The sequence below is a fragment of the Cinclus cinclus genome, chromosome 5, assembly GCF_963662255.1.
Source record: "Cinclus cinclus chromosome 5, bCinCin1.1, whole genome shotgun sequence".
In the NCBI taxonomy this organism is placed as follows: domain Eukaryota; kingdom Metazoa; phylum Chordata; class Aves; order Passeriformes; family Cinclidae; genus Cinclus; species Cinclus cinclus.
In genome coordinates, this window is record NC_085050.1 from 54428148 (window position 1) to 54455010 (window position 26863).

The 26863-nt window shown below is 41.4% G+C and overlaps 1 protein-coding gene across 1 annotated transcript in view; it reads right to left on the reverse strand.

Annotated features, from left to right (window-relative positions):
• Positions 1-6113: 6113 nt before the first annotated feature.
• The window catches only part of LOC134044570 (melanopsin-like), a 35014-nt gene continuing 14264 nt past the window's right edge, over positions 6114-26863 (reverse strand). Inside the window, exons 2-10 of the mRNA XM_062493834.1 lie at positions 25711-25853; positions 23821-23954; positions 22153-22356; positions 21609-21780; positions 19317-19472; positions 18148-18255; positions 12597-12771; positions 10231-10380; positions 6114-6970 (exon numbers count right to left, since the gene is read on the reverse strand). Of these exons, the coding sequence (XP_062349818.1) occupies positions 6590-6970; positions 10231-10380; positions 12597-12771; positions 18148-18255; positions 19317-19472; positions 21609-21780; positions 22153-22356; positions 23821-23954; positions 25711-25853 (1623 nt within the window). The 3' untranslated portion in view covers positions 6114-6589. The remainder of the gene's footprint in view (positions 6971-10230; positions 10381-12596; positions 12772-18147; positions 18256-19316; positions 19473-21608; positions 21781-22152; positions 22357-23820; positions 23955-25710; positions 25854-26863) is intronic.

The following is a 26863-nucleotide window of genomic DNA, read 5'->3' on the forward strand; positions in this document are numbered from 1 at the left end:
ACAGCAAGAAGGGAAATATAGCACAGCTCAGGCTCAGCCCTGCCAGACAGCTGAAGTTCAAGTTATTTCCACATTACAAAATACCTTAGGGGACATGCAATTTTTCCAGTAAAGTTTACAAAAAGGATAACAGAGATCCTACTGGTCTCTTGGCAGTTTTCCTCCTCAGCAAATCAGAAGCAGTTCCTTGTTCAATGGCTGTGCATTGTCAGGAACTTTACTGCATTTCTTCAGCAGGACTCCTGCTTTGTGCACTTTCCTGACAGTCACACATGCACTGAGGCTCAAAACAATGTCAGCCTGATTAAAGCCATCAGCAAATAAGTAATCTCAAGACAGTTTTTAATAGCAGGATATGTTACTGTGGGTATTTGCACTTTTAAGGAATTTATTCTACTGCAGCAATCAGTGTCTGAGACTGGCCTCTGATGGCTGTCACTGACACTTTACTTGAATATCTTACTTTTCATCCCAGATGTGTAAAGAGAATAGTCACTTTGCCCTTGGTCTTTTTCTGCTGCATTTAACAAGGTGAATGAAGTTTGGTCCTGTAAGAGAAACTTTTCATCCCCATTCTCGGCACATGCTGGTGCCCAGACCGTCACAGCAACCCAAGCATGAAAAAGTTGCTGATGACTCTGAGCTCACTTCTGTTGGATTGTCCATAGATGGGGCTAGGCAAAAAGACCTGGTTGTATTGACTGCTTGGATACAGCTTTTTATATCTTTTATGAGGACAGAATTGGCCCTTTTGTTGCTTCTGGTGGATCAACACTTTCCACTCTAAGCTGCTGCTTTCCTTTGCTTTGCATTTACTGAACTCCAGCTTGTTCAGTTTCACATTTTCCACACTTCTAGCTTGCTCTGGGCTGTGGGGTTTTTTTTCCTCCATCTCAGGAAATAGGAATAATTTGTTTCCAAGAATACTCCTGTGGAAAATTAGTTGTTAATGTTAAATACATCCATCTGTTCCTTTGAAGAGATTTGCCACCTGCTTGCAGTGGAAAGGAACCAGAAATTTGGCAAGGAGAAACTCTAGGGAAACATCTTCTGCTGTCCCCATGAAAATCTACTCACATTGAGTTCCCTGTAAACGTCTGGAAAATACCAATTTCATATGACACCCGCTGGCACAGGTCTGGCTGCTCCAGGAGAACAGACTTGCTCTTCAGCATGGAAGGAAGGGGCTGGGATGCTTCATCCCAAGGACTATGCACCACTGATAACAGCAGCAAGCCCATCTCCTCACCTCTTATTGCCTATGTCCTTGGTTGATTCAAGGTCCTGAAGATAACAAGGGTCTTCTGAAGCATTGCTTTAAAGTGAAGAATGCACCTGACCTTTTAAATAAAAATGCCTACATGGTACATAACTATGGATACAGAGGAAGAATGTTTCAGAGTAGAAATGTCAATATATTGTATAACACACTAATCCCTACAGAAATGTTCTCTCAGGGGAAATTTACCATTTACCTTATTTACCATGAAATACTGGCACCAGGATTGCTGGCATGCAGTCATCTCCTCTTCTGGCCCAGGGGGGGAATCAGTAACAGTGGATTTACACCTGACTTTGACATTTTGCAGTTAGCTTTTCATGTCCTGCTATAACCTGTAGCACTAACAAGTACAACTAGAGTGCAGTGCAGACATACCATAAAGCAAGTAAAATATATGTACAAACATTTAAACTCTTAGTAAGCCGTAGTGACAGGTACAAAAAAAGCATCCCAGCACCAAACTTTTCACCTAAATACTTGTCCATTCAAGGTGCAGACAGAACACTGATTATAGACTGAGGCTACAGATGAGGTGCAGAGCAAGACCTGATCATCAGCTTGTCTTGAGATGAACCAGGAGATGCATCTCAGCTGCTTCCACCTTGCCAGGCTTCATCCTGTAGTCACTGGTCCTTGCACTTGCTGAACCCAAGCACTGTGGGCAGTTTTGATTACTCCTGTGTGAGAAAGGAGCCTGCTGTGTAATATGTACCCAAGTTTTCATCTACTCACTAACTTGCTTTGCTTTCATGTATTTGGGAAAGGACCAGGCAAAAAATATCAAGGATAACCTGCACAGAGAAGCGGTTAAGAGCAGATAATAACAACAGGTAATAACAACAACAACAATAACACCACCACAAGGGCTGAGGGGAAAGTAAGGAAATTTAAAAAGAGGGTATTTACTGTTCACTATTTTCCCACTTTTGGACATCACATCACATCCCCTGACCCCTAACCTTTGCCCTCTGAGCCCTGACCTTTCACCATTGACCCTTACCCCTTACCACTGACCCCTGGCTCTGGAGCCTGGGCCCTGACCTGGACCCTGGTTTGGTCCTTAACTACTCTGCCCTGTCTGCACCCAGACCTAGTGCTGTGTCCTGTAACCCCAGACTCCTGGCTGTAACCCTCAGCCCAAAACCCCTACCTGTCATTCTGCAGTCTGTTCCTGTCACCCCTACCTTTTTGGGGTGGTCTTCTCCTCCTGTGAGGGTTCTGGTGTTGTCCTGGTGTTAGGATTCCTGCTGCTGCTGCTGCTGCATGAGGGCTGAAATGGCATCCTTAAGGGCCGTGTGACTTTCTACTGATGTTTTTTATTTATTTTAAAGTTGAGAGAAAAATTATGATCTGGTTTAAACAAAGAAGAACAGAGGAAACTAAGTCTCTGCAAAAAAAGTGGATCAAACCCAGAAAGGTTTGAAATACACCCAAGAAATGTGATTAAGACCAAATAAGGTTAGATATTGGTGCCAGAAGTTTCTTTTTCAGGTGTGTCTCCTGAAAGGAGGGAAATGGGTGGATGTCTGGAAACTGAGTGAGCTTTCTGGAAGAACATGGTATTAGGTCACGTTTCATACCAGCCTAAAGCTGCAAGATTCATTAAGATTCAAGTAAGTAAATTTTCTTATTTGAAAACTTTATCTAACCATTGATTTAACCATTAAAAAATACCATTGTCCATCATGAAAGAGTTTACACTTGTGGTCTGGATTTTCTGTTACTTATGAAAACGAGAACACATCCTATAATTGTTTTACCAGAAACAAACAATTATTCATTAACTTTCGTCCAGTTTTAGGGCAAAGATCAAAGTCTGCTATCAGAGTTCTGATGTATTGACTTTGGCAAATTTTTTTTTCAGTTTGTTCATGTGATACCTGACATCCCAACTGAAGTCACTGCATTTCAAAAGTAGCTGCACAACTTCAGGATTTACCAAGCCAGTGAACTACAAATTTAGATGTTATGCACTCAAGCAGGTGAGTGCTTGCACCTGAGCAGTCAAAATGACTTGAAAATAAAGTCATATATATATATGTATCTTACTATTAACTGGATTGGAGCATAGGTTTCAAAAGCTTTGACTCAACTTTTTCTATTCCTCCTCGTGGCTCCAAAAATAATGATTAAATAAGAAAAACAAACAACTGATAATTCAGTTTAACTCCTAAGAATTTTTTATTCCATTTGAGTGAAGCAATACATTCCTTTGTGAAACAGTAAGCAACATTAATTAGTGTACATTTTTATGTGCTATCTATTCTAATGTGGCAACAGAGAAGCTTGCAAAATTCTCCTGCACTGTGGTATTCAATTTGAGACTAATTTACTCTGTGACTGATGTTTCTGCAAAAGTCTCACAGTGACTGCAGTCTATCTGATATTACATACAACTTTATGTTTTATCTCTCTGCCATTATACCATTTGGTATTTTAGCCTGCATCAGTTTAAATAAGCAGTAATCTTGATAGTAGCTTCTGAAGCAATGGTACTAACACTGTGTGACACTAACAGCATAAAAGTGAAACATCGTTTGCACATACCTCAAGCCTGCTAAATTTTCTCAGACACGCTCACAGTACCAGCACAGTAATAGCACCAAACACATAAAAGAGATCACTGGAGAGCTTTCTTGTAGGCTAAAAGGTAGAATGCGAAACTTCAGATACGGAGGAATTTGTTGATTATAACTTCAGGTTTTCCATTCTTCATCCTGCCAATGTTAATACTTTGCCTACAGTCTTTCTTCTCAGTACAAGTATGTCATAATCGGAGTCAAAATCTACTCCAGAGCATGTTTTTATAACATGGAACACCAAATGCATTTTCTATTGTTATTTGGAGTAATTAGAACAGTAAAAGTAAGGTCTAAGGCTTGGAAGCCTTGAAAGAACACTTGGTTCCTAACATCTGGCTCAATAAGAAAAGAGATACAGCAACTGAAGATATTAAATGCAAGAATTAAGGTCACTGATTGCACAGATGGTGTTTAAAACAAAAATCAGAGGGCAGGTTCAGCAAAAAAAAGGACAAAAATCCAAGATGGCAGGACAGTATGTTTAGCCTAAGACTACGCCCACCCCATTTCCCATGAACATAATACATAATTAACATTTGATTACTCGTTGTGGTCAAAACTATGCAGCAGATGAAAACCTGGCACTGTGGAACTGCAAGTGAGCACGTCCCTGTCCCAGTCCCCAGCAGCTGTCCTGCACTGTCCGCTCACTGTGCCAGTCCTCAAATGGAGGAATTCCCCTTGGAATTGCTGAGCTCATTGTAGATGACCTTGGCATGATTCCTGACCCCGACAGAAAACTCGGCACTCAGTGGGCACAGGGTTTGGCAGCCTGGCTGCAGGAACCACAGCGTGGTGCTGCCCAGCTGAGCCTTGGTCCCCCAGTACCACACACCAGGGCTACACAGGGGCAGCTGTATGCATGGTGAGCATCCACCCCCGACTTCATCCTGCTTTCCACAGTGAGGAAATATGAGGGTCTCTAGCCAGCAGAGCACCTCAAATAATAGCATCATTAAGAGAGGCAGCACTGCATTATGCAGCCTGCTACAGCAATTGCCTCTGTAACCCACCAGTACCTTTTTTTCTTTTTTCTTTTTCTAAAAATTGTACAGTCTATATCAAAAGCAAGTGTCTCAGTCCTCTCAAAGGTCTGGCACCTTGCAGAGCCTCTGGTGAGCAAGTTTGGAGGCATTCTTCTCTCTCCTGTACTGCTCTGAGTTTTAATTTGTTCTTTAGTGGTCTTCCTGCCTAGCTTGTTGCAAACAAGATTTGTGTTGCCTTTTATTGTAATGAAAATGTAATTAAAAACACTTCTATGCTTTCCGTCTGGTTTTTGCATCAAGAGAAATTGCATCAAGGCAAAGAGAAATTACTTCCCGAGATCAGCCAGTGAAATGCACAAAACCTGGAAATTCTCTCATTGGCCTCTGCACAATCTAGGATACAGCCAAGGAAATAAACTAAGACTATGAACATAAACTTTCACTCTCTTGTTAGAATGTCTGAATGCTATTAGTCTCCTTGGACCAAATATTTGCACTATTATATCCAGAGGAACACCTGATTTCTACTAATATATATTGATATTACGTGAAGAACAATATGGTTCAACTTGTCTGTGTTTGAAAATCATAGACTGAAAGGGAAGACATGGAGAAATGGGAAAATGACTAAAAAAAAAGTAAGAGTGCAGTCAGGAATAAAATGCTAGGAGAGTCCTGTGAGCCTGAGCCATAATCTGAAGCATGAATAAAATGAGCACATTTAGTAACCATAGATAATGATGTAAGTGCAGATTCTGTAGCAAACACCACAGTACTGTGTGGTTCTCTCCCCAAGTGATGTTTTACCCACTTTGAAGGCCTCTGGTAAGTGACCTGTAAAAGACATCTGCTGGTTTGATTTAGAGGAGATGAGAGGAACCTCCTCTGAACAGACAAGTGATATACAGCAGCCAAGGCTTTATTTTTGTCAGTGACTTGTCAAGCCAGCTGTGACCATTCACCCTTTCAATCACAGGCTCATTAGGATACATACCTATTTAATCAGGACTGTAACTCTGAAGGTACTCTGACTGCTGCTACCATGGTGTATGTTTTAGTATATAGCACCTTGCATTTTGACATTTAGGTGACCATGCTAATGTTGAGGTAAAATCCAGATTTCTACCACTAAACTTCAGAGGATTAGAAGCTGGGAAGCAGTCACTTCCTAGTGAACAAACACCAGTTTCTTTATGCTTAGCAAGTGGCTTATTTAAAAAATAAAACACAGCAAAAACAATGCTGAGAATTATTTGATTAAACTCTAGTTTAGGTCATGTAGCCATCTGCCTTACTGCTGGGGCTGGTGGAAGCTGCGGTCTTGTGGTGCTTCCCATCACTATCCAGAGCAGAGCTGCCAAAACAGGAGCGCTGTTCTGTGTGCAGACAGCAGAAGCATTCAGCAGCTGACCCTGCTCTCAGTCAGTCGTTTTCCCTTCTTCTGGCACCCCCATCAGTGGCAGCAAATCAGGCGGCCTCCTTGACCAATGCCACTTGATCCTGCTGCCAGATCTTCCACTGCTCATTTCCGGCAGCACAATCTGAATGAAAGCCTGTTTCCATGCCTGAGCTGGTTTGGACAAAGATAAATCTGAAGGCTGCCTAGTGACTGCCATATAAACATTAAAAAAAAAAAAAATCAATCTTATTATCTAACCTAGAAGGCTTCAGTTATTTAGTATAATTAAGTGGAAAAGATGCCAAGAAAATAATTACTGGAAAGTTTTCTTTTGACAAACTTATGATAGAAATTTCTCAACAGCTTCAAGGAACTCCATGGATGAGCTAAGCCCTTCCAAGGCCAGCAGATTGCCGTTTTTGTCATCAAAGTGGAATAACTCAGTCTCTTCCAGTTCTTCCTGAAACAGATTGGTCTCTGAGGTAGGAATGATGATGATGCGAGGGACTGCATTACTAATGACAGAATCCACAACTCCATTTGCTTGACTTCCTTGAGTTGCCATATGGGAAGTAGTTGAGTCTCCTCTGGTGACACTGCTACTATTCAATCTGATAGGCAGAGAAGTTGCTCTCTGGGAGCTGGTCAAGAGTGCTGCAGAGGGACTGGGCAGGATAGGCTGCCCAAACACCTTCTCCAAACAGCTGGAGGAGAGTGAAACCTGGAGTGGGGATATAAGATTTAGCATTGTCAGATACCCTGTGGCTGTGGAAAACAGGATTTGAAATATTCATTGCCACTAGTCCACCAGGCCAATTTTCTAAACACTTGAATCATTAACTTGAGGGAAAATCATTATGTGCTAACATGTACTACTTGGAAAGCAGAATGTTAAATGGAGCAAAAGAAGATGTACTCAAATATCAGCAAAGACTGAAAATAAAAAAAAAAAAAGAAGAAAACAAAAACTCATTCCTGTATCTGACTTATTTAATCATTAAATAACAGTATTACTTAATTTTTAATGCATCTCAGGGTATCAGGGTACTAGATTATTGCGCTTCTCTCTCTTCTCATAGAAGAGATCTCAGGTAAGACTCAAGTACACTTCATTCTTTATTTTCCAAAAGTTTTGTCAACTTTGTGACAATCTCTCTCTCCCCAAATGGCTCCTGATACTTTCTCAGGGAAGTTGGTAGACTTGCATTCACACATTGAAAAGTGCTTCCTCCAAGAAAGAAGCAATAAATGCTCACTTTGCAAACAATTTCTTATCTGCTTATTTTGAGAGAATTCTGATTTCTAACTTGGCTCTGATGGCAAGGCCTCTGTGTTTTTTCCATAAGTCTTGTGCACAGTATCCAAATTCAGAGCCAATTAAGTAAGCTTTGAAAGTGACAGTTAATATTTAAATACAGTGGCAAGGGAAGGTATCAGTGATCAGTTTTGGCTTCCTTAACAAAATTACAAGCAAGGCAATAAAATGGTGTCAGATATAGAAATGAGCTGGAAGTCCCTCTTTTCTAGGGAAAAGCAACAATTAAAGTGAAGTGCAGTTTTTACTTCATTACTATGTGAATTCCTATAGTTTTGTGTCATTCTACTCCACAAGCAAGAATCATTCACAAATCCCTATTGATAATAATTTCTCCAGCTGCTCTATCTACCAAGTGGAGGGAAGCACACTGTACTAAAAAAAAAATGGCTTAAATCAGTGTAACAGAGAAGAAAAGTCCATTCTTCCATATCAAAGATAATAATACAATGAAAAAGCCAACTCCAAAACCACTCCTCCCTGTTTCAAGTGCTGTTTTCACTGCAACAGAAGGATAGGTTTCTTTTGGATGTGGCTTGGTGGGCACAACACCCACTCACAAGTTTTTTTTTAATAGTTTTCACATCAGGTAATTCTCTTGAAACAAAACCTGGATGCAGAGAGGACATTTGACCACTCTTCTTTGAAATCAAGTATCCAAACCCACATTTTAATCCTTCCAGAAAAGCCCCTTCAGTGCCATGTTAAATTTCTAGGTGTCAGCCTACATCAAGTTTGTTACTATCACAACTGAAGTAAGTCATGGGGCTGTATCATATCTTTGTGGCAACACAGAAAACGGTCACATACATTGTTATGCTTTGGAATGCACCAAACCTGGGACACTGACTGGCTTGTCCACAACTGAGTGTTTTTGGAAGTGCTCTAGCTGGAATTCAGTCAAAGACAATTCAGTAATGCTATTAAAACCTTAAAATAAATATCAAAAATTGCATTGGTGCTTCTTTAGGGTTTGTTGGGGTTTTCTGTTTGTTTTTTTAAGGATAAATGGGTGGTCTCATTGTGAAACACTCTAACTGAGCTTGACAAATAAATATTTATTCTGATAGGATGAATAGTGATGCATTTAGCTGCAATGAACACACAAAGGACCTCCACAACACACAGCAATTCTGCTGAAAACAGTAAGAAAAGCAGATGAGGCTTTGAACATTCAATGTAAATAAACTCCTCATAGCTCAGTGAATGCCACTAAAGTCTAAAGGGTTATTTGTCAAAGTAATGCAAGAAATGTCTTTCAAAGGCAAAGTATAGCACGTGGGCCTTCTTATGGGCTACACAGTTGCTAAATTCAAGATGCATTTATTTTATTACTGAACTGTTTATGCAAACCACCTGAGATTTACTTCACTTCTCTTTCCTTGTGAGATGGAAAGCTGGTGATTCTCCAGAACCTGGAGACAGTATCCTTTGCCATTTGCCTACAACCTTGGACACACTTGACTGCTGACAGAAGGCAGCAGAACTAAGTAGCAGACTTGAATTCATGTTGCCTGACACATTTGAAGCTGCTGTTTCTCCGCCAATACCATTTACAACAGTTACAGGAAAAGAGAAAGGTTCCTCAGGACTTGGTCTTAATGACACACATGAAAGAAGACAGGACAGAGGCATGCAGGAACTGGGTCATTGGGCGACTGGAAATTTTCAGAGTAGTCCCTGCTTTAAACTATGCTGTCTCTAGACAATTACCATCAGGTTTGGAAGGGGGCACAGGGGACAGAAGCAGATGCTATAGCTGCCCAAGGTGTGGGTGTTCATCCACATGCACTAGAATAACCCCATGTAACCCCATGTGCCTTCATCACAAAAGGGGGTACTACTCAGTCCAGCCACAGTCTCTCTTTCCCTGAGAAGGCAGCACTGGTGTATGCCTGACACTGTGCCACCCATGCAAGTACTCATTTGGAAACTGGTGTTACAATCTGGCAGAAGCTGACTCATGGGTGACCTACTGCTCCCATCAGGGAATGGGGTGCACATCAACAGCAGGTCACCAAACCTCAGTGGTTTGGCCAATGAGGGTGATGCATCCACAGAGGATGCGCTGAGTACTCACCGTCTCCTCTTTCAGTGAGGGAAGGGTGGCAGCTGCCAGATTCTCCTACTCTTAGGGAGAAATGGGAGTTCTTTCTCATCTTCCCCCTCAACAAAAATAAAACATTTTAATGTGCACTGAAAAGAAGGAAGAGGGTGGCTTCTATCATGTCAAACTCTGTTTTGCAGACTTGACTTTACCCTAAAAGGAGACTGCCACAGTATAGACACAAGGGCCATAATGGAAGGAACCAAAGCTGGGGTAGATAGACAGGCAAAGAACTCATCTTCATCAACTTCTTGCATCTGATGCTATTGACTATGCCTTAATGCAGCTTCAGAGCTATAAGCAGAGCTGGCTTTCCAAAAACAGGCAAATATCAGTGAAAAAAAGTTAATTAGGCATTACTGGCACTTTCATTTGCCACACACAGACACACATAAAAAAAAAAATAATAGCAAGGAGAAAGAAGATGTTGGAATCAGTATAAATAAAGCTTACATATGAAATAGATGGGCATAAAGGCTGAATTATCATTCCAGAGATGATGTACTTCTGCAAGATTAGCACTAAAAGGGAGAATCCTCAGCTGAGATTTTTTCCTTACCTTTTCAGCAGTGGCTGCATTGCAGCTGCAGGTCTTTGGGAGCAGGTCTCTCTTCTCTTGTCTCAGACTTGTGGAAAAGGAATTACTTCGGCGAGGTTTCAGTTTCTCTTGAGCTGGCTCTACAGGGTCGAGCTCTACATTGCTCCAGGTCTAATCACAAATTGATGAAGGATTTCAGACAGTTGCATCCTTTCTCAAATTCTTGTAAGATCTCAAGCTCTAGCAAAACCCATGCACATTCATAGAAAACTGAAGCTGTTCTACCATAAGTCTCACACTCAAAACTCCCCTGGGGAGAGGCTTTATTTTAGTCTTGTCACTTACCCTGGACTATTTGGCTTGCTGACCACAAATAAAACCAACTTGGAAATAATGAAAATGTATTTAAACTCTTTTCACAAGGACATTTTTCACCCTTTTTTATCTCATTGCTTATGCTACACTTACACCTACAGAGCATCTGAATTCTAAAGATGGGAGTTAATACAATCAATCAGTTTAATATATCTTGTGGCATTCTGTGTGACCAGTAGCTGATGCCAAACCATGTTTGCATACATCCCAGCAGAATATCTAGAACACCAAGGGCTCCTCAATCTGCATGTGCTTGCTAATTCTACAAACCATCATTAGTGCATGGGAGACAGTGGGTGGGCTTTGCTCTAATTTTCTAAGAGCATGTCAGTAATGAAGCACAAATGTGACATTGCAAAAGTGCTGTTCCATTTACAGGCTTGGGGTGAGGCCATCTGTCATCCCTTACTTTGTGGTGACTCTTTGATTGAGTATCAATGATGAGATCTTTCCACTCCAACAACAGCTTTTAAATATGGATAGACAGAGGCCAGACAGGCATACAGGGCTCCACACAAGTGGGAAAATAGTGCATAATTCCTCCACATCACCTTGCTCATACATCTATGTGTGGCCACCTGTTTATTTCCCCTCACTTGCTGAGTAAAATTCTTGAATGAAACGTTCCTTGACATCACTTACAAATATGTTGGTTCCCTTTGCTAAAATGTACACAACACACAGGGGAAAATGTTGGTGGCAACAGCTGCATCTTTTACGGTGTTCCTGGTGTCATTTCTTGCCCATCAATGTTTTATTGGAACATTCCAAAATTTCAGTCAATCCTGCTGTCATGCTAAAGTCATAGAGCTTAGCTTTTATTTCAGCAGCTGCTGTTTCAGCTAAAACCTCTACAGCTGCACTGAGCTGTCAGTTGCTCCAAGGACAATTGCCTTTGGCTGCATCAACTCGGCCCAGCACAGTGCTGTGCACTGCTAACAGCAGGGGTTTTAACTGAGACTCCTAAGTCAAAGCTGGGCCAAAAGCTGAAGCCTCTCATCCTCAGTATCCTGTCTACTGAAGCAGCACGTGCATCAAAATACATGCAATAACCTGCTACCATGAACACAGCAAAAACAAGTAGTAAGACCAACAGTAAAGAATAGAAAGCTTCTTGGATCAGGATGATGCAGCTGAAATTACTTCATTTGGCATCAAGTGAAGGAGTAATGGGAGAAAATTTAGGTTTTTATATCTAAAGGTATAAAAGGTTGCCTAGGATTTATCATTTTCTGAGAGGTTACTGGTGGGAGCTGTTGCTCTGGGAGGTTTCTGATGCCCAAACTGAGGGGGAGTAGCACAGGCTCCTAGGAGGGCCAGACCCAGCCCAGACTCTTCCGTGGCTGCCACCTCACCCAGGAGCCACCTTCCCAGCACCTCTGCAGGCAAGGCCAGCTTCTTATTACTGAGAGAGGCTATGAGGGAGTCTCAAGGGATTAATTTGTTTCTATCTCACTCAGTCACCAGCCTTTACTGATGCTTGGGGTATGTTCTTAACAGAACACCCCACCATGTTCAAGGGGAAGAAGTCTTTCATTCCTCATGGCTAAAATCCAGGTAAAGAAGTCAAAAAATTCCCATCCTACAGAAAATGGACTTCTTTTAAAATAATAATACAGCTTTTGGTTAAGTTATAAAACTTCAGATGGAAGATTGTTTTCTTGTCCTCCAGACCAGTGAGGTAGGTAACATAGCCAGTAGTTGGTGACACAGGGAATGTCTGACAATGGCTCTTTTAGTTCACGATAAAGACTTAATCTGAATATCCTTAGTCCCAGCAGGCATCAGAACCACACTGATATGCTGGCCTAAATTCTTTTTCTGATCATAAATCATCATGCATGACCTTCCAGCTTTGCAGAAATTACCTTACATGACCAAAATAATTTAGCTATGCTCTCATCTTTCCCTTTTCTGTTCTCTAATTTTGAATATGTATTTATAGATTTGCTTATTTAGAGTCTGAGAAATGTTATACTCACTTTCTTTCATGGAAACAAGAAAAGACTTACAGCTTCTCCAGTAGAAACGGAGGGAACACAAGTGCTCTTGTTCCTGCCAGCAAGAGAGTGGTGGCTGCAGAGAGAGGTCCTGAGCGATGACTCATTTATGGACCCCCTCAGGAGGTCATTCTTTGATATTCGTATCAGGAACCTCAAGCAAGGAACAGCTTTGTGGATGGTTTTTCTGAGGGAAAATGTGAGAAGAAAAAAAAGTCAAACCTGTCACACGGAAGACACGGCTTTGAAATTCGTGTGGTGAAAATGCTGTTTCTTTCCATCACCTCAACACAGCTTCTGTTTTGATTAAGGGAGTCTCAAAGATTAAACGCAAACATCATGGTAGCTGGTGCAAACAACTCAACAGGCTGAAAAGAAAAGAACATGTCCTTCTGGCCCTTGTGTTAAAACACACACAGAAGAGCTGCATAGGTAAGTGGTAAGAATATATAATTTCTTGAAGAACATGATTGCATATGGTTTATTTAAAATGTTAACCCATAACATTTCAGGCTAGTTGGTATAAAGGTCTTCACTGTGCAAAGGCACAGAATGAGTGGAAACAAGGGAAGAGGGATAGAAGAATCAGATGTTGTTACTTATTTGTGTCGCAGCAGCTACTGTAAACTCCTATTGAAAATGAACACTGTACAAGCATAGAGGAGAAGGATGGTCTAGACTCCAAATCTGCTTTATTCATTAAATAATAATCTCAGTCATGGTTGTGTGAGTCTGTTTCTCCTGACCCCAACTGTGGCCCTGCATGGAGCAGAAGTGTCCAAGAGCCTCCCCTGGGCAATGCCAGCTGGCCTTTCTCCTCACAGGGCAGTGCTAGTCAAAACAATTCATTTGGTGTAACACCTCCCCAGTACTTCCCAATCCATTATTTCAGCCCAACAGATGAAGATAATAGGGGCAAAAAAACCCCTAAATGAATAAGAAAGGAAGTGAGGCAGCAATAAGGCATATGGCAAGGAAGTGATGCAGGGGACCACTGATTACTGAAGGATGTCAGTACATTGACTTTACACTGAAATGGAAGTCAAGCAGATGTATATTATGAAATCTTTTGCTTCTATAGTTACCAGGTGTGTTGAATAACCAGTGCATTTTAAATCATCACTTCTATTTCACAAAAGATAAGACATGTTAAAATTTCAAAGACATGATTCTGGCATCATGACATGAGGTCACTCGCTTGTAATCAAAAAAAGAAACCCACCACATCAAACCTCAACATTTGGCATCATCACTGCTCTCTGAATAGTTCTGTGTCTCTTTCTTCTGTAATTTCAAAGGCAAGTGAACAGCAGCTCTGTGTCTACTCTGTAGATGAGGACTGAAGAAAGCTCCCTACACCATCATTCTCAATCCTGCCAAGGGGCCTGTCAGTTACCAGGCAGGGCTCACTGAGCTGCTTGGGGCAGAAGGCTCCTCACATGATGCTGGGTTAAAAAAGATGGTTCATATTGTGCACAAAATAAAAAGTCCTGAGGAAAGGTTTACAGGACACAAGAAAATGTAATAAATTTCCTTTCATGCTGAAGACCTCAGTCTGGTGCTGAAAAGCAGCTGCCAGCTTTTTTCTCCAGCTAAGAAGCTGAACTACTTCCCTTGACAAATTCAAGTTAGTAAAACACACCATCCCATCTATAAAATGGGATTTAGTACAGAGGTCTCTTAATAATGGAGATTCAGGAAATGAGTGTCTGATGGTGAATTTTCAAGGAAAATATATGAACGTTTCTGAATGCCTCGAGGAACTGTAATTTCTATTTTACTAATATTTGGGAGGACTGTTGAGGGACATTTTCCTGGTTTGGATGAAAGCACAGGTTTTGAAGGGAGTTTTAATATTGTATGTGTGAAATAAAAGGCATTAAATGAAGTACTTATTTAATTATATTTATATAATCTGGAATAAAAGAATCGCCTAAAGTGACATATATAGCAATTACAAGCAATGTTTTTAAAAATACTGCAACTCAAATTTATTTGTGATTATTCATTATTTATGATGTAGGAGTTTTGAACCAATATTTTTTGTGTAATTCTGCTTTGCTTTGGAGCCAGTTGGAAACATGGAGTTGCAGAATTTCCTGTTTGCTATGAACAAATTATTCCAAAACCTAAAGAAGTTTCTGCAATAACTCTAGCACAGCAATGTTTTAGTTATTGTGGAACATAGAGAAAACACACAAATTGTTAAAGATGTGAAGCTTTCTTCTCCACAAAAGAGCATTTCACAAATTAAAACTTTGAGTACATTCCTCACTTATATTCATTAGTTCCTGTGAGTCCTATTAGGGATAGGTGTTTTTCTCCTTTCTACTGGTGGGGAATGGGTGGGCAAGGGGGGTGGATAGATGAGGAGGAATATAACAAACTCTCAAGCCAGTTCTTAGGAGTCAAGTGCTAGTGCAAAAGTCAGTGTTACATTTTCAGTTACATTCACTATAATTTACTTTTTCTTTTCTCTGTAAGGAGAGAAGGTAAGGAAATCCCACAAAAAGGCTTGGTTTTTTGGGGAAGTTAAGATGCAGTGTCAGGAATTCTCTGTGCAAAAAAGTATCTTGCTTTGCTAGTGGATTGAACCAGATTTGAACACTTTTGATCCTGATTTCTGGATGTCCCTTTCTAGAAAGATTTGGAAAATAATTTACATGTAATTCAGTTCAGTAGTTCCAATATAAAATGACAAATTATCCCCTGCTCAAACCCTTAACCCTGTGGCCTGAACAGACTGGCCCATTTATCTGTACTTGAATGAATTACTTTCAAGGCATAATGTGAATAATTAGATGATTTGGAAATTATCCAGAAACAATAACCTTAACATATATATTCATTATTCATTGTTTAAGCAAAATTCATCCTGCCAACATATTTTTGCCAACTGACTTATTGGTGTACTGTAAGGTTTTTTTTGGTTTTGAAACTTCATTCTTGATTCATCACAAGCGACCCAACACTACTTTTTTTCCTGACTGGATTGCTCCCAAGTGTATGAAATGTCTTCACAAGAAGTCCACAAAAATTTCTCATTGATATGTCTGGAAACACAAATTAGAAAGCAGGGTCGAAAATAAAACAAGACAAAACAAGATACTTATAAAGAAAATGTCCAAAAGCTTGTTGTGGAGTCCAGTCTTTTTCTTAACAGTCTTAAGACAATGCTGATAGGAAAAAAGACTGACTGAAGTAGTTCACTGTCACAGAGATGGTGTGGGTTGGAAGGGATCTTGAAGGAACCTTAAAGACCATCTAGTTTCAAGTCTGATGCCATGGGCAGGACACCTTCCACTAGACCAGATTGCTCAAAGGCCCTATCCAACCTGGCCTTGAACACTTCCAGAGAAGCATCCACAGCTTCTCTGGGCAATCTGTTCCTTGCAAAAATAATAAACTGAACAGAATAACTTTGGTTCAGAAACAAATAACGGGTCCTAAACATATCAGCCAGCCATGCAAAACTTCTCATTGAACTTCTGCAACACATCAGAAACTTGGCATTCTCCTACTCTACACTAAAATGGTCTGCAGACTTCAAAAAACTCAGATGGTTTTTGGAGGATGCAAAAAGGTGTTAGTTATGATAGCAGACATTTTCAAACAAAATATGTCTCCAAAATGGACAATCAGGGATTTGACAGATGAACCACTCAGTGGATAAGGAGTTGGCTGGGTGGTGACACTCCAAGAGCTGTGGTCAATGGCTCAGTGTCCAGGTGGAGCTCAGTGACAAGTGGTGACCTCAGGGGTCGGCGCTGGGACCAGCCCTGTTTAACATCACTGTTAAACAGTGCTGGACAGTGGGACTGGGAGCACCCTCAGCAAGTTGGGTGATGACTCAAGCTGTGTGGTGTGGCTGCCACGCTGGAGGGGAGGGATGGCATCCAGAGGGACCTGGACAGGCTGGAGAGGGGGACACTCAGGAAGTTCAGCAAGGCCAAGTGCAGGGTGCTGCATGTGGGTCAGGACAATCCCAAGCACAAACACAGGCTGGGCAGAGAGTGGCTGGAGAGCAGCCCTGCCCACAAGGACTTGGAGGTGCTGCTGGATGAGAGGCTGGACATGACCCAGCAATGTGTGCCTACAGCCCAGAAAGCCACTTGTGTCCTGGGCTGCATCCAGAGCAGAGTGGGCAGCAGGGCAGGGAGGGGATTCTGCCCCTCTGCTCTGCTCAGGTGAGACCCCACCTGCAGTGCTGCATCAGCTCTGGGGTCCCAGCACAGGAACGACATGAGCCTGTAGCAGCAAGTCCAGAGGAGGCCATGAAGATAACCAAAGGGCTGGAGCACCTCTCCTCTGCAGATAAGCTGAGGGAGTTGGGCTGTTCAGCCTGGAGAAGACTCTGGGCAGGCCTTACAGCACATTCCAGCACCTGAATGAGGGCTACAGGAAAGCTGAACTAGTACTTCTCAAGGGCATGAAGAGGTAGGACAAGGGGGACAAGCTTCTAACTGAAAGAGGGAAGGTTTAGATTGAATATTAGGAAGAAACTTACTGTGATGCAGTGAGGCACAGGAACAGGCTGCCCAGAGAAGCTGTGGATGCCCCATCCTTGGAAGAGCTCAAGGCCAGGTTGGATGGGGTTTTGGACCACCTGGTCTTGTGGAAGGTGTCCCTGCCCATGGGAGGGGGTGAGAACTTGATGATACTTAAGGTTCTTTCCAACCCAAACCATTCTATGATTCTACAGAATCATAGGATGAAAGGTTTTCACCCTTTCTGGGCATGTTTCAACCAGCCTTCTGAAAAAACTTTTCTTACAACCACGTTGTCATGCATCAGACATCCTAAACAATGAACTCTATTTCCAGCTCCCAAGCCCTAGTTGTCAGGCAATGGAATTTACCAGCTTTTCCACTTCTCTGGTGAAATTAGCGTCATACCAATGACTAACTCTGCCATCTAGTGGTATTTATACATTTATCACATTTTACCACCATGGCATCCCTGTGTTTTCTCAGAACTTTTGACACAGCGTCACTTTGTGGTAGCTACACTTTGAAAGACTTGCAAAAAATTCTATAGGTATACTGGAGAGCAGTGCTGTTACAAATATATCCCCTTTATATAATAAAGTAATTTTTGCTGACAGTGTTTCAATCTTTTTGTGAAAAAATGCTTCAGAAAACCAAACCTTGAAGATATGCATATATAGCTGCTTAAATTGGTAAGGTTTTTTGAGCCTTGCTGGTTGGGACCTTTTATCTAGAGAGTACTCTGCAGTGGCTGGCTGTGATATGATGAAAGGTGAACTGAGCATCACCTTCTCCTCCTGTCAGTCATGGTGTTGTACAGCTCCACGGGGCAGAGCAGGGCTCTGAGGGAGAGGAAAGGTGAAGGGAGGGACTGTCCTCTTTTGGCCACTCCCAAGGCCATATCTGGAGCTGCCATGTACCAGCTGGGTCTGACCACCCAGAACCCATCATGGCCTGGTCAGCACAGGAGCATGCACTGCATGGGGTGAGGCTGAAAGAATGAGGGTCATTTGTTCTGTGTAAAAAAATCCACATTTGCATGTACAGTTATACATATATCTATATATTTACTGTACCTGTATCTTGGGTGAATGATTGCATATATGATGGGGTTGTAGATTGCAGAAGCTTTGGCAATAACTGCTGGCACAGATTTGGAATACGGTGTTAGGATGTCACCTCGACTAAAACAAAGCAAAAACATTACACACAGCTATGCCATGGATTACATGGATACTACATTATTAAACATATTATGCTTTTAAATTGTTTTTGTGCTGTTATCTTTTTATAAGAAATACACCTGTAAAATTGATTAATTCAAGTGATTTCTTTGCTCAGATGAAAGGTTTGAATCTGAGAGCATGTACTTGGTTTCATTCATTTAGAGAAGATCAAAGACATAAGCTAGTAATTTTAGGATGACTAGGAACACAAAGAATCACCTTCCCAATTTCTGCAATAGACAAAAAAGCCCCAAAAGCCCAACAAAAAAAAATCCCCATTGTGGCCATCTGGGAAAAGTGAACGGTGATAGAAAAGAAAACAGAATCAAATAAAAAAGCCAAAAATCTTTCAGCAGCAGCATGTGTGCTGCACAATAATGTCTGTCAGGGACTCAGTTCCAATCACTGCAGAAGGAAGAGAGGACTGGAAGTAGTTTGAAAACAATATTTCCCTTTAGACTTCAAGCTCCCATAGTCAGTCATGTGTGACCAATGTCAGTGCAACATAAACACAGTTAATATAATGGTATCATAGAATAGTTTGGGTTGGAAGACACCTTTAAAGATCATCTAGTCCAACCTCTCTGCCATTAGCAAGGGCATCTTTCACTAGATGAGCTAGCTCAAACCCCTTCCAACCTAGCCTTGAAGAGCAGAGCATGCATTGACAAGACACCAGGTCCCTTTGGAGTGGAGAATGGGTGGAAGAGTATTTGGAAGGAAGGAGGGTACTAGGAGATAAAGAAGGTCATTCTTCCAATTTATACAAAGAAAGCATCATGTGGGACAGAAAACATTGTGTACCAAATATTAAGATTTAAAAGCTATAATAGTTTAAAAATGCATAGACAAATAATCCCTTTTCTGGCTTTATTCACAAGTATAGAGTGAAGAATGAAATATCACCCCTAATGTAGTAACTATTTAAGACCCATTCAGAAAGGAGATTTGCCTCACGTGGATGATAGTACTAATCATATTTGCATAACCCCTGCTGTTTGGATTCCTGTTGCACTTACCCTGCCCAGGCAATCAAGGTAACACAAGCATATGGAGACCAGGACAAGACAAACACAATGATGACCACAAAAGCAATTTTTGCCAACTTCCACTCATTCTTCACAGACTGAGAGAGGTAGGATTTCCGGCTGCAAGACCCCAGCTTTTGAACATCTCTGTGAGGGGAAAAGAAACCACATATTTCAGCAGGACAATGAAAAAGTAAAATCTCCAATATGTTCTCATCAATATCCAAAATTAAGTCAATTTCATATTTCACCACTCTAATTCTTCTTTTCTCCTATGATATTAAAAATCCCTAGAAGTTAATTAATGTGGTTGCAAGTGTTACGTTTTCCTGTGAGACTGAGCCAGAACCCCTGGGACTACAGGACAGGACGGCTGTGTCCTTATCCCTAACATAAGGAGGGGTTCAGGTTCCAAAGATAGAGATATTGGTATCTCTTGCCCTTTGTTGCTTTTAGAGGTGGAACAAGAAAAGGCACAGCTGAATGGGAAAATCAAGTCTTATGTCTTTTCCTTTGACAGAGGAATAGAGTCACAGAAAAATCTTATGTCCACTCTTCTCCATGGGTGTACAAGACACCATTATTTTAAGGATGCATTCCTTCACTTGGTATCAAGTATACATACACAAAGCACAATAAAAACCCAGAAAAAGGCCAAAAAAAATAGAGTCCAGAAAGAACTTAATTTTAGGCATATATAAATGTACTTTTAAAAGTGGAATTTAGGCTTGTGAAGCCAAATGATTTCAACAAGTGCCTGCAAACAGGAGCAGAGAAAAGCCATAAGAACTGATGACACAGTTGAGAGCAGGAAGGACTCACGGCACCAGCTGGTGTTGGATCAGACCAAGGATAAGCCATGTGCTCATTAGCAGAAAAATAACCAATAGAATGATGTTTACAGATACAACACCCTGTTGATTTTTCATATCAAATATAGACCAAAAATTTTTTTTGAGAAAAATCTGAGCAAGCATAGCCAGACATTGTGTATATAGTCATGATGCTTCAGTGAAGCATGATGGGTTTTGGGATGCCTGCCTTGAATAAAACTATCAAAAAATATGAGGACTGCTATGTTTATATGGCTGCTCAAAGGGAGCTGATTCTCCCATCACTTCACGTTTTTTATTATCCCTTGAGGCTGAAAACTGCTGGAATACTGTTGGAGTATTGTACTGTTGGTACGGTACTTTGTTTTTTTACCATACTTGTACTGCTGGTTTTTGCCCTTTCCTCTCTGCGGAATTTTCCCCCACTGACATGCTAGGAAGCCCTGATGGCTAGGCCCTAGCACTGATGGCTAGGGCGATGGGGTGGGGGGGGGAGTCATTGTGAGATCAGGGGCAGGTAAAGAAGAGGAGGGGGCAGTTGCTCGCTCTCGCTCATTTTGGTGCTCAGAGGAGGATGGCCACTGGAAAGCCTCGTCCCGCCATCCAAACGCTGCCCCTTCTGGTGTTGGACCCCGCACCCCTGCTCGGATGATCTTCTGCTTCAGCCTGCCACCTCCAAGCATCCTGCTGGAGCACCGGGACCGACAGTGCCCCGAGGATCCGTGAGCAGAGCCTCTCCTCCACCCTTCCCATGGGGACACAGCCTCCATCGCCCCCCGCGCTCCTGCAGCCACGTTGGGATCGCCGCATCTGTCCCTGCCCGCCGGGAGCTGCTGGCACTGACTGCCAGTCAGTGATGGGAACTGATGGGATGGGAACTGCACCGCAGGGGGAAGGAGTCCACAGCCAAAAGAACTGCTGCTGGGGTCCTGCTCTGTGTGTTGTTAATCTCGTTGTTGTTGTTGTTGTTGTTGTTTTGTTTGTCTTGTTATATATACATAAAGAACTGTTACTCCTGTCCCCATGTCTTTGCCTGAGAGCCCCCTTAATTTCAAAATTATACTAATTCAGAGGGAGGGAGTTATTAGCTCCATTTCAAGAGAAAGTCCTGCTTTTCCCTAGCACACACCTGTCTTTTTTAAACCAGGACAAATACACAAGGACATTGTTTCTTATAGTGCAAATCTGAAATACAAACCATTCAATCTATGTATCTGATGTACTATTAATTGCTACAGTGGAATAAGATTAAAACCACTGGAAACTTCTTCTTCTACTCTGAAATTCATCCATCCATTCCAGTTTTAAATTGACAAAAAATATTCCTTCTCTTGCAGCTGTCTATTTCAATTCAGACTAATTTTTGATTCAGATTTTTCTGCAGCTAAAGAAACTGAGAAAATCTATTACACGAAAAGGGTTATGTACTTTTTTCAGCTAGATTGCTTACCTGCCAGTACGCCTTATGGCCAGGAACATCGATAAATAGCAGTGGAATATTATTACCAGGGGGATAAAAAACACGCAGCAGCATAAGATCATGGTGTAGCTTCTGTTTGCAGGGGAGTAGGTTACATAGTCCCATGTACAGGATATCATCAAGCCCTCAGGCACATAGGAACCTATGGAGTACATAGAACACGTTATTCGCACATGCGCCCGAAGTTAGACAGGTGCTGAGCCAACCACTAAGTGCTTAAAATAAACCCTGTCCTGTATCCATGGTCTTCAAGAGCTGTGCCAGCCAAACTACACATCATGTATGTGGTCTGAGAAGGGAGTGCCCACGTGGCGAGCAGATCCTGGCTACAGAACTCCCAGGTGCACACCTAATACTCCATCTGCAAGTTCTGCTTGAATACATCCTGGGTGTAGGGGGGCAGAGCGTTAGTGCAGTGCAGTAGGTACAGATGTGTGCTACAACAACAGGCCATCAGGTGGTGGCAGGGCAGAGCACATGGGGAATGCTAGGAGAGAGAGAGCAGACAACATACTCCAGCCAAGGAGCGGAGCCACGCTCCATCCCAGTGAGTAGAGCCACACTCCGGCGATGACCTGCACGGTGCGTCTCTTGGAAGTCCACTGGATGGACTGCAGGGGCCTTGTGATCACCAGGTAGCGGTCAACAGAGATAGCCAGCAGAGTCATCATCGAGGTTATCCCAAAGAGAGCCCCGCAGAAAGCATACAAGTTACAGCCTGAAGAAGGAAATGGCAATGTTAGGGCTTTTCTTGAAAGGAGACATGTTTTCTCTCAAAGTTCATCAAAATAAATATTCCATTTTTTTTTCCTTGCTCAGGACTTCTCTCTCAAAAGAAGCATATTCTTAGGTTCACATTTTCATAGCTATTAAATGTTTATTAGGAAAACAAAAATATAAATAAAATACAAATATATGTATTTAAACAAGTTCTACTTCACTGCAGGCTGCAACTGGGAACCTTTTGTCAATGGAAAACTGCCTCAAAGAAAATCCAATCTAATTAAAGTTATATTTTCCTGGACTGTTGCCCAATATATTGATCTTAACATGCTGCAGCAGACATCTGTCTGTTAATGATGAATGGGTGGTTCAAGAAATTACTTTAGTTTATGTGGCTTAAAAAAGTAGAAGTGGTTTAAATTTGCTGACTAAGAGACCAGCTGTAAAACATAGCTCCAACTCCTATATTTAATTAAAATGACATTTTAAAAGAACTGACATTTTTTTCACATAACACAAACCTCTTAACCCCCTCTGCATTCAGGCACTGCACTACCAGATGGAAAAAGTTCCACTGAATTTAAGGGAGCAACCTGTGTGGAAAGATTATCCATTCTTTGAAATCTTGCATTGCCCCCTGTGGTTATAGACAAGAGCCCACCAGGAATGCTGGGCAGCAAAAATACCAGATCCAACCTTAAAGCATAATTCTAATGGCTATACAAGTGACTTGCAACTAAATCCCACTCAACCCAGATCAAATGTTTCCTTTCTGACAGCATGATAATTTGCACTGATTTTATCTAAGGGGTGAGCAACACTAAAAATATCTTCAAACTAAAGATGAATCCCTTCTGTGCTGCTGAACAGTGGATGGTCCCTGGGCTTGCTCCACCACTGTACAGCCACCAGTGGGTGCAAGTTTTCACCCATAATATGATGAGGAGCACCAAAGTAGCATTGAGCCTCCTGAGGTTCTTGCTATACCCACATTTCATCTACAATATCGGCATAGATCATCTTTTATTTCTTACAGTTGGAAAGAAAGAAGCTTGAATTTGATGAGTCCTCACACGACTATGGTTATTTAAGTTAATTAAATATAAGATTTCTAGAAGCCTGCCAATGGATATCAACATACATTTCTAAATAAAAGTAGTAACTAGCCCTCAAAATGATACAGAAAAACTATTTACAGCTTACTAAAATTTTTCTTCCTATTTTCAGCCATAACACTTCCCTTACAAGCTAAAGGGTAACATGACTACATGTGGATGTTGACTCCTTCCTTTCCAAAATATGCAAGATAAATCACAGCTGTAATACAAAACATGTGACATAACACTGACTGATGATGCCTGGGGCTGTGACTTTAGAGATTTGTGCTGCTCTATCCATGGCTGAAACAGGCTGCAGGCAGCATAAAGCTGGCAAGGTGTGAATTAGTGTTGAAAAGTACCTATGTCTCCAAGTATCCATTCTCTGTGCAAGCTGTTGACAAAGCACATGGGTGCCTGAGAAGCCGACATCAGGAAGTCACTCACAGCTAAATTCATTATAAAGTAGTTTTGGGGAGTCCTCAGCTTCTTGTTGCTTAAAAACATGAGAAATACATAGTTTTAAAAAGACAAAGTTGAAAGTTAACTTTATAACTTTGCTTGCTAGCACAAACAAAAACACTGTCCAGGTTGGAATTGATAGTTACTCGCAGTGTATCAGTTGCTAATTATCAGTCAATTATTGCAGCTACAGCTGTAGTCATTTCAAAATGATTGAAAAGAGCAGGAGCCATAAAATGGATTGATTCATCTTCAAGCTAAGGAGAGTTTCAGCTATCTTGATAAATATGGATTTGTTCCAAAGGCAGTTCCCTAGGAGAGCTGTAATATTGATTGTGCCTTGCACTGCACATGAGGAAGATCTGAAGAAAGTTACAGAGCCAAGGGATCTGCTTCTGGTGATACTTTAAAAACTGCTGACCTGGGGTGGTGTGCTGACACAGTTGGTCTGAAGTGGTTGACATACCACTAATTAAATGACCCTTTGCAAAGTGCTACAGCATGAGCAGAGCACACAGAGATTTGCATAAAGTGCTTTTGCTTATATACATCACATAAGAGACAATGAAAACTCAGTTGCAGATGAACAGGCAACATTAAACATCACAACAAAATGTGAATAAAGAGGTCTGTGAGCAAAGCTTATCCAATGAAAACACCTGAGGCCTTTCTGATGTGCTTTACAATATCAGTATTTGCAGCTAACATGAATTTCTTTCCTCATATTTTATCATTTGTTGATAAATACTGAAAAAGAAAGTGAGAAAGCCATCTCAGTGCTGCTGCAATTCTAACAATTTCTTGGATCTTATAACTGCCTGCAAAAAGGGTGAGAAAGAGTACAGAGTTCATACCTTCCCAGGTGCTCATCTGCCTGTGCAGGTTTTCCTACTTTGACAATTTAACGCTTTTATTACACCAGCTAAACCACATACATTTCAAGACAAATACAGAGCCTGTACTGCCTTTTAAAAAAATCATGAAGGTATCTGTAGTTACAGGGAATTTCATTTCTCTCTCTAAATCATACTAAAAGCAAATTATTCAAAATAACTAATTTATTTGTCTTAAACATTTAAGAATAGGAAACTAACACTTTGTTCATAACCACACGGGTGTCTCTGGCTGTGTAAGGCCCCACTGTGTCACCAAGCATAATGACAGCAAGTAGTGAATGAGGAGGATTTTGAAATTCAGCATCACAGTATGGGACAGCAGGCAGATATTTCTTTTTTCCATTAGATTTTTGCATACTGTAGCTGCAGTAGCTTTGGCTGTCTATTACTCTGCCAAGAGAGCACACAAACTGACAGAAATCCTATGATCTGCCTGAAGCAGGAAATACACTGGTGGCATCAGTTCATTTCATGTAGCACATTGCCTTCTTGGTCCTTTCAGGACATCTGGGCTCCTGCAAAGAGTGTCAGTGTTTGTCATGTGTTTCTGCAAATACTACAAGGTAAGTGAAGAAGTCTGCAGCTGTGAGACTGTTGTTTCTATCCTTAGAAATACTAAAACAATTCTTTAAACTTTGAACTGGAAAATGTTTATAGAACAAGGTATTATTTTCTCATTTTATTTGATTCTTTAAAACATCAGGAATTTACACTGAGGTTATCAATGATGTATGTGAATGTGTTTCCATATGTGTAGGGTTGCCTTCTACTCTTTTTCCCCCCACATTTGTTGCCATTAGCTTTAATCCAAGTTGAAAGCAATGCAGAAATCTGTACATGAACACAAGTGAAACTCAAGGCCACTCAGATCAACCACAAAAGGAATTTTTGTACCTGCAAAATGCGTAGAGGACTAGGAGGTTTCCGATGATGCCAATGGAGCCAATAATGAGCACACATGTCCCTACAGCATAAAGAACATGGCCAGGGATGTCTAATTTGGTCACAGTGTGTGGCTGGGTACTCATGTTCAAACCCTGAATGGAAAACAGAGGAAAAGGAAAGCTTAGCCCCCTTGGCACCCTTAGTCCATGGAACACATGGTCAGGCTGTTGGTATTCACTTCCACAGCTGGTGCAAATCAAATACACACTTCTGAGTTCTTTTCACATCCTCTGTCATCAAGTTTCCCTCAGGTAAGTTTCATAGTTTTGACAGTAGACATTTATCATATGAAAAGAGCAACAGAGAAGGCAGACTGGAAAAGACAGCTTAGGAAGTTATGTTGATGATGTGAAAAAGGCAAAGAAGAATGAGCATAAAACTCGCTCTGGGTAACTGCTGCACTTTGGGGCACAGAGCTGGCTGACAACACAGACTGACAGCAACAAACAACCTGTCACAGTTTGGTTTTATTAGGAGCAATGATATAAAATCCCACACTTACAAACATTAAACCCTCTGGGTCTCCCCAGGTTCACTATCCACTAACTTACTGCCACAAAACCTGGGAATTCCCCATGGAAAAGAGAGGAGGTAAGAGGTATAACAGCAGCACTAACACCACCTGTGTAAGAAAACATACATGAAACAGTCTTGACACCTCTTTCACTGCCCTGTATCTTCAGCACATTAACAGGCTCCGTTTTGTTAGGCTTTTTTTTTTGTTTGTTTGGTTTTTTTTAAAATCAAATTCAGATTTATCACTGGCTACATTCAGCAGCAAGACAGCCTACAGCTAATCCACTCAGATCACATTAGCATTAGCAATGAGAAGAGTCCAAATTGCCTCGTGGAGATTCTTATTTATCAAGTCACAAGCAGCTAAGTCTCACACTTCCAGTCAGACCTGGAGAGCTGAGTCAAAGGTGTGGCACCTTGATACAGCTGAGCACCTGCTTCATTTCACCCCCTTTCTACACTGCACAGCTCAGCAATGTGTGGAGTGTGTGATAAGGCAGATTTTGGCCTGTGAGAGAGGAGCTGGATGACAGAACAGGTTAATATATGATGATAACCACTTGTAGTATTTAAGTAGCCATTTTTA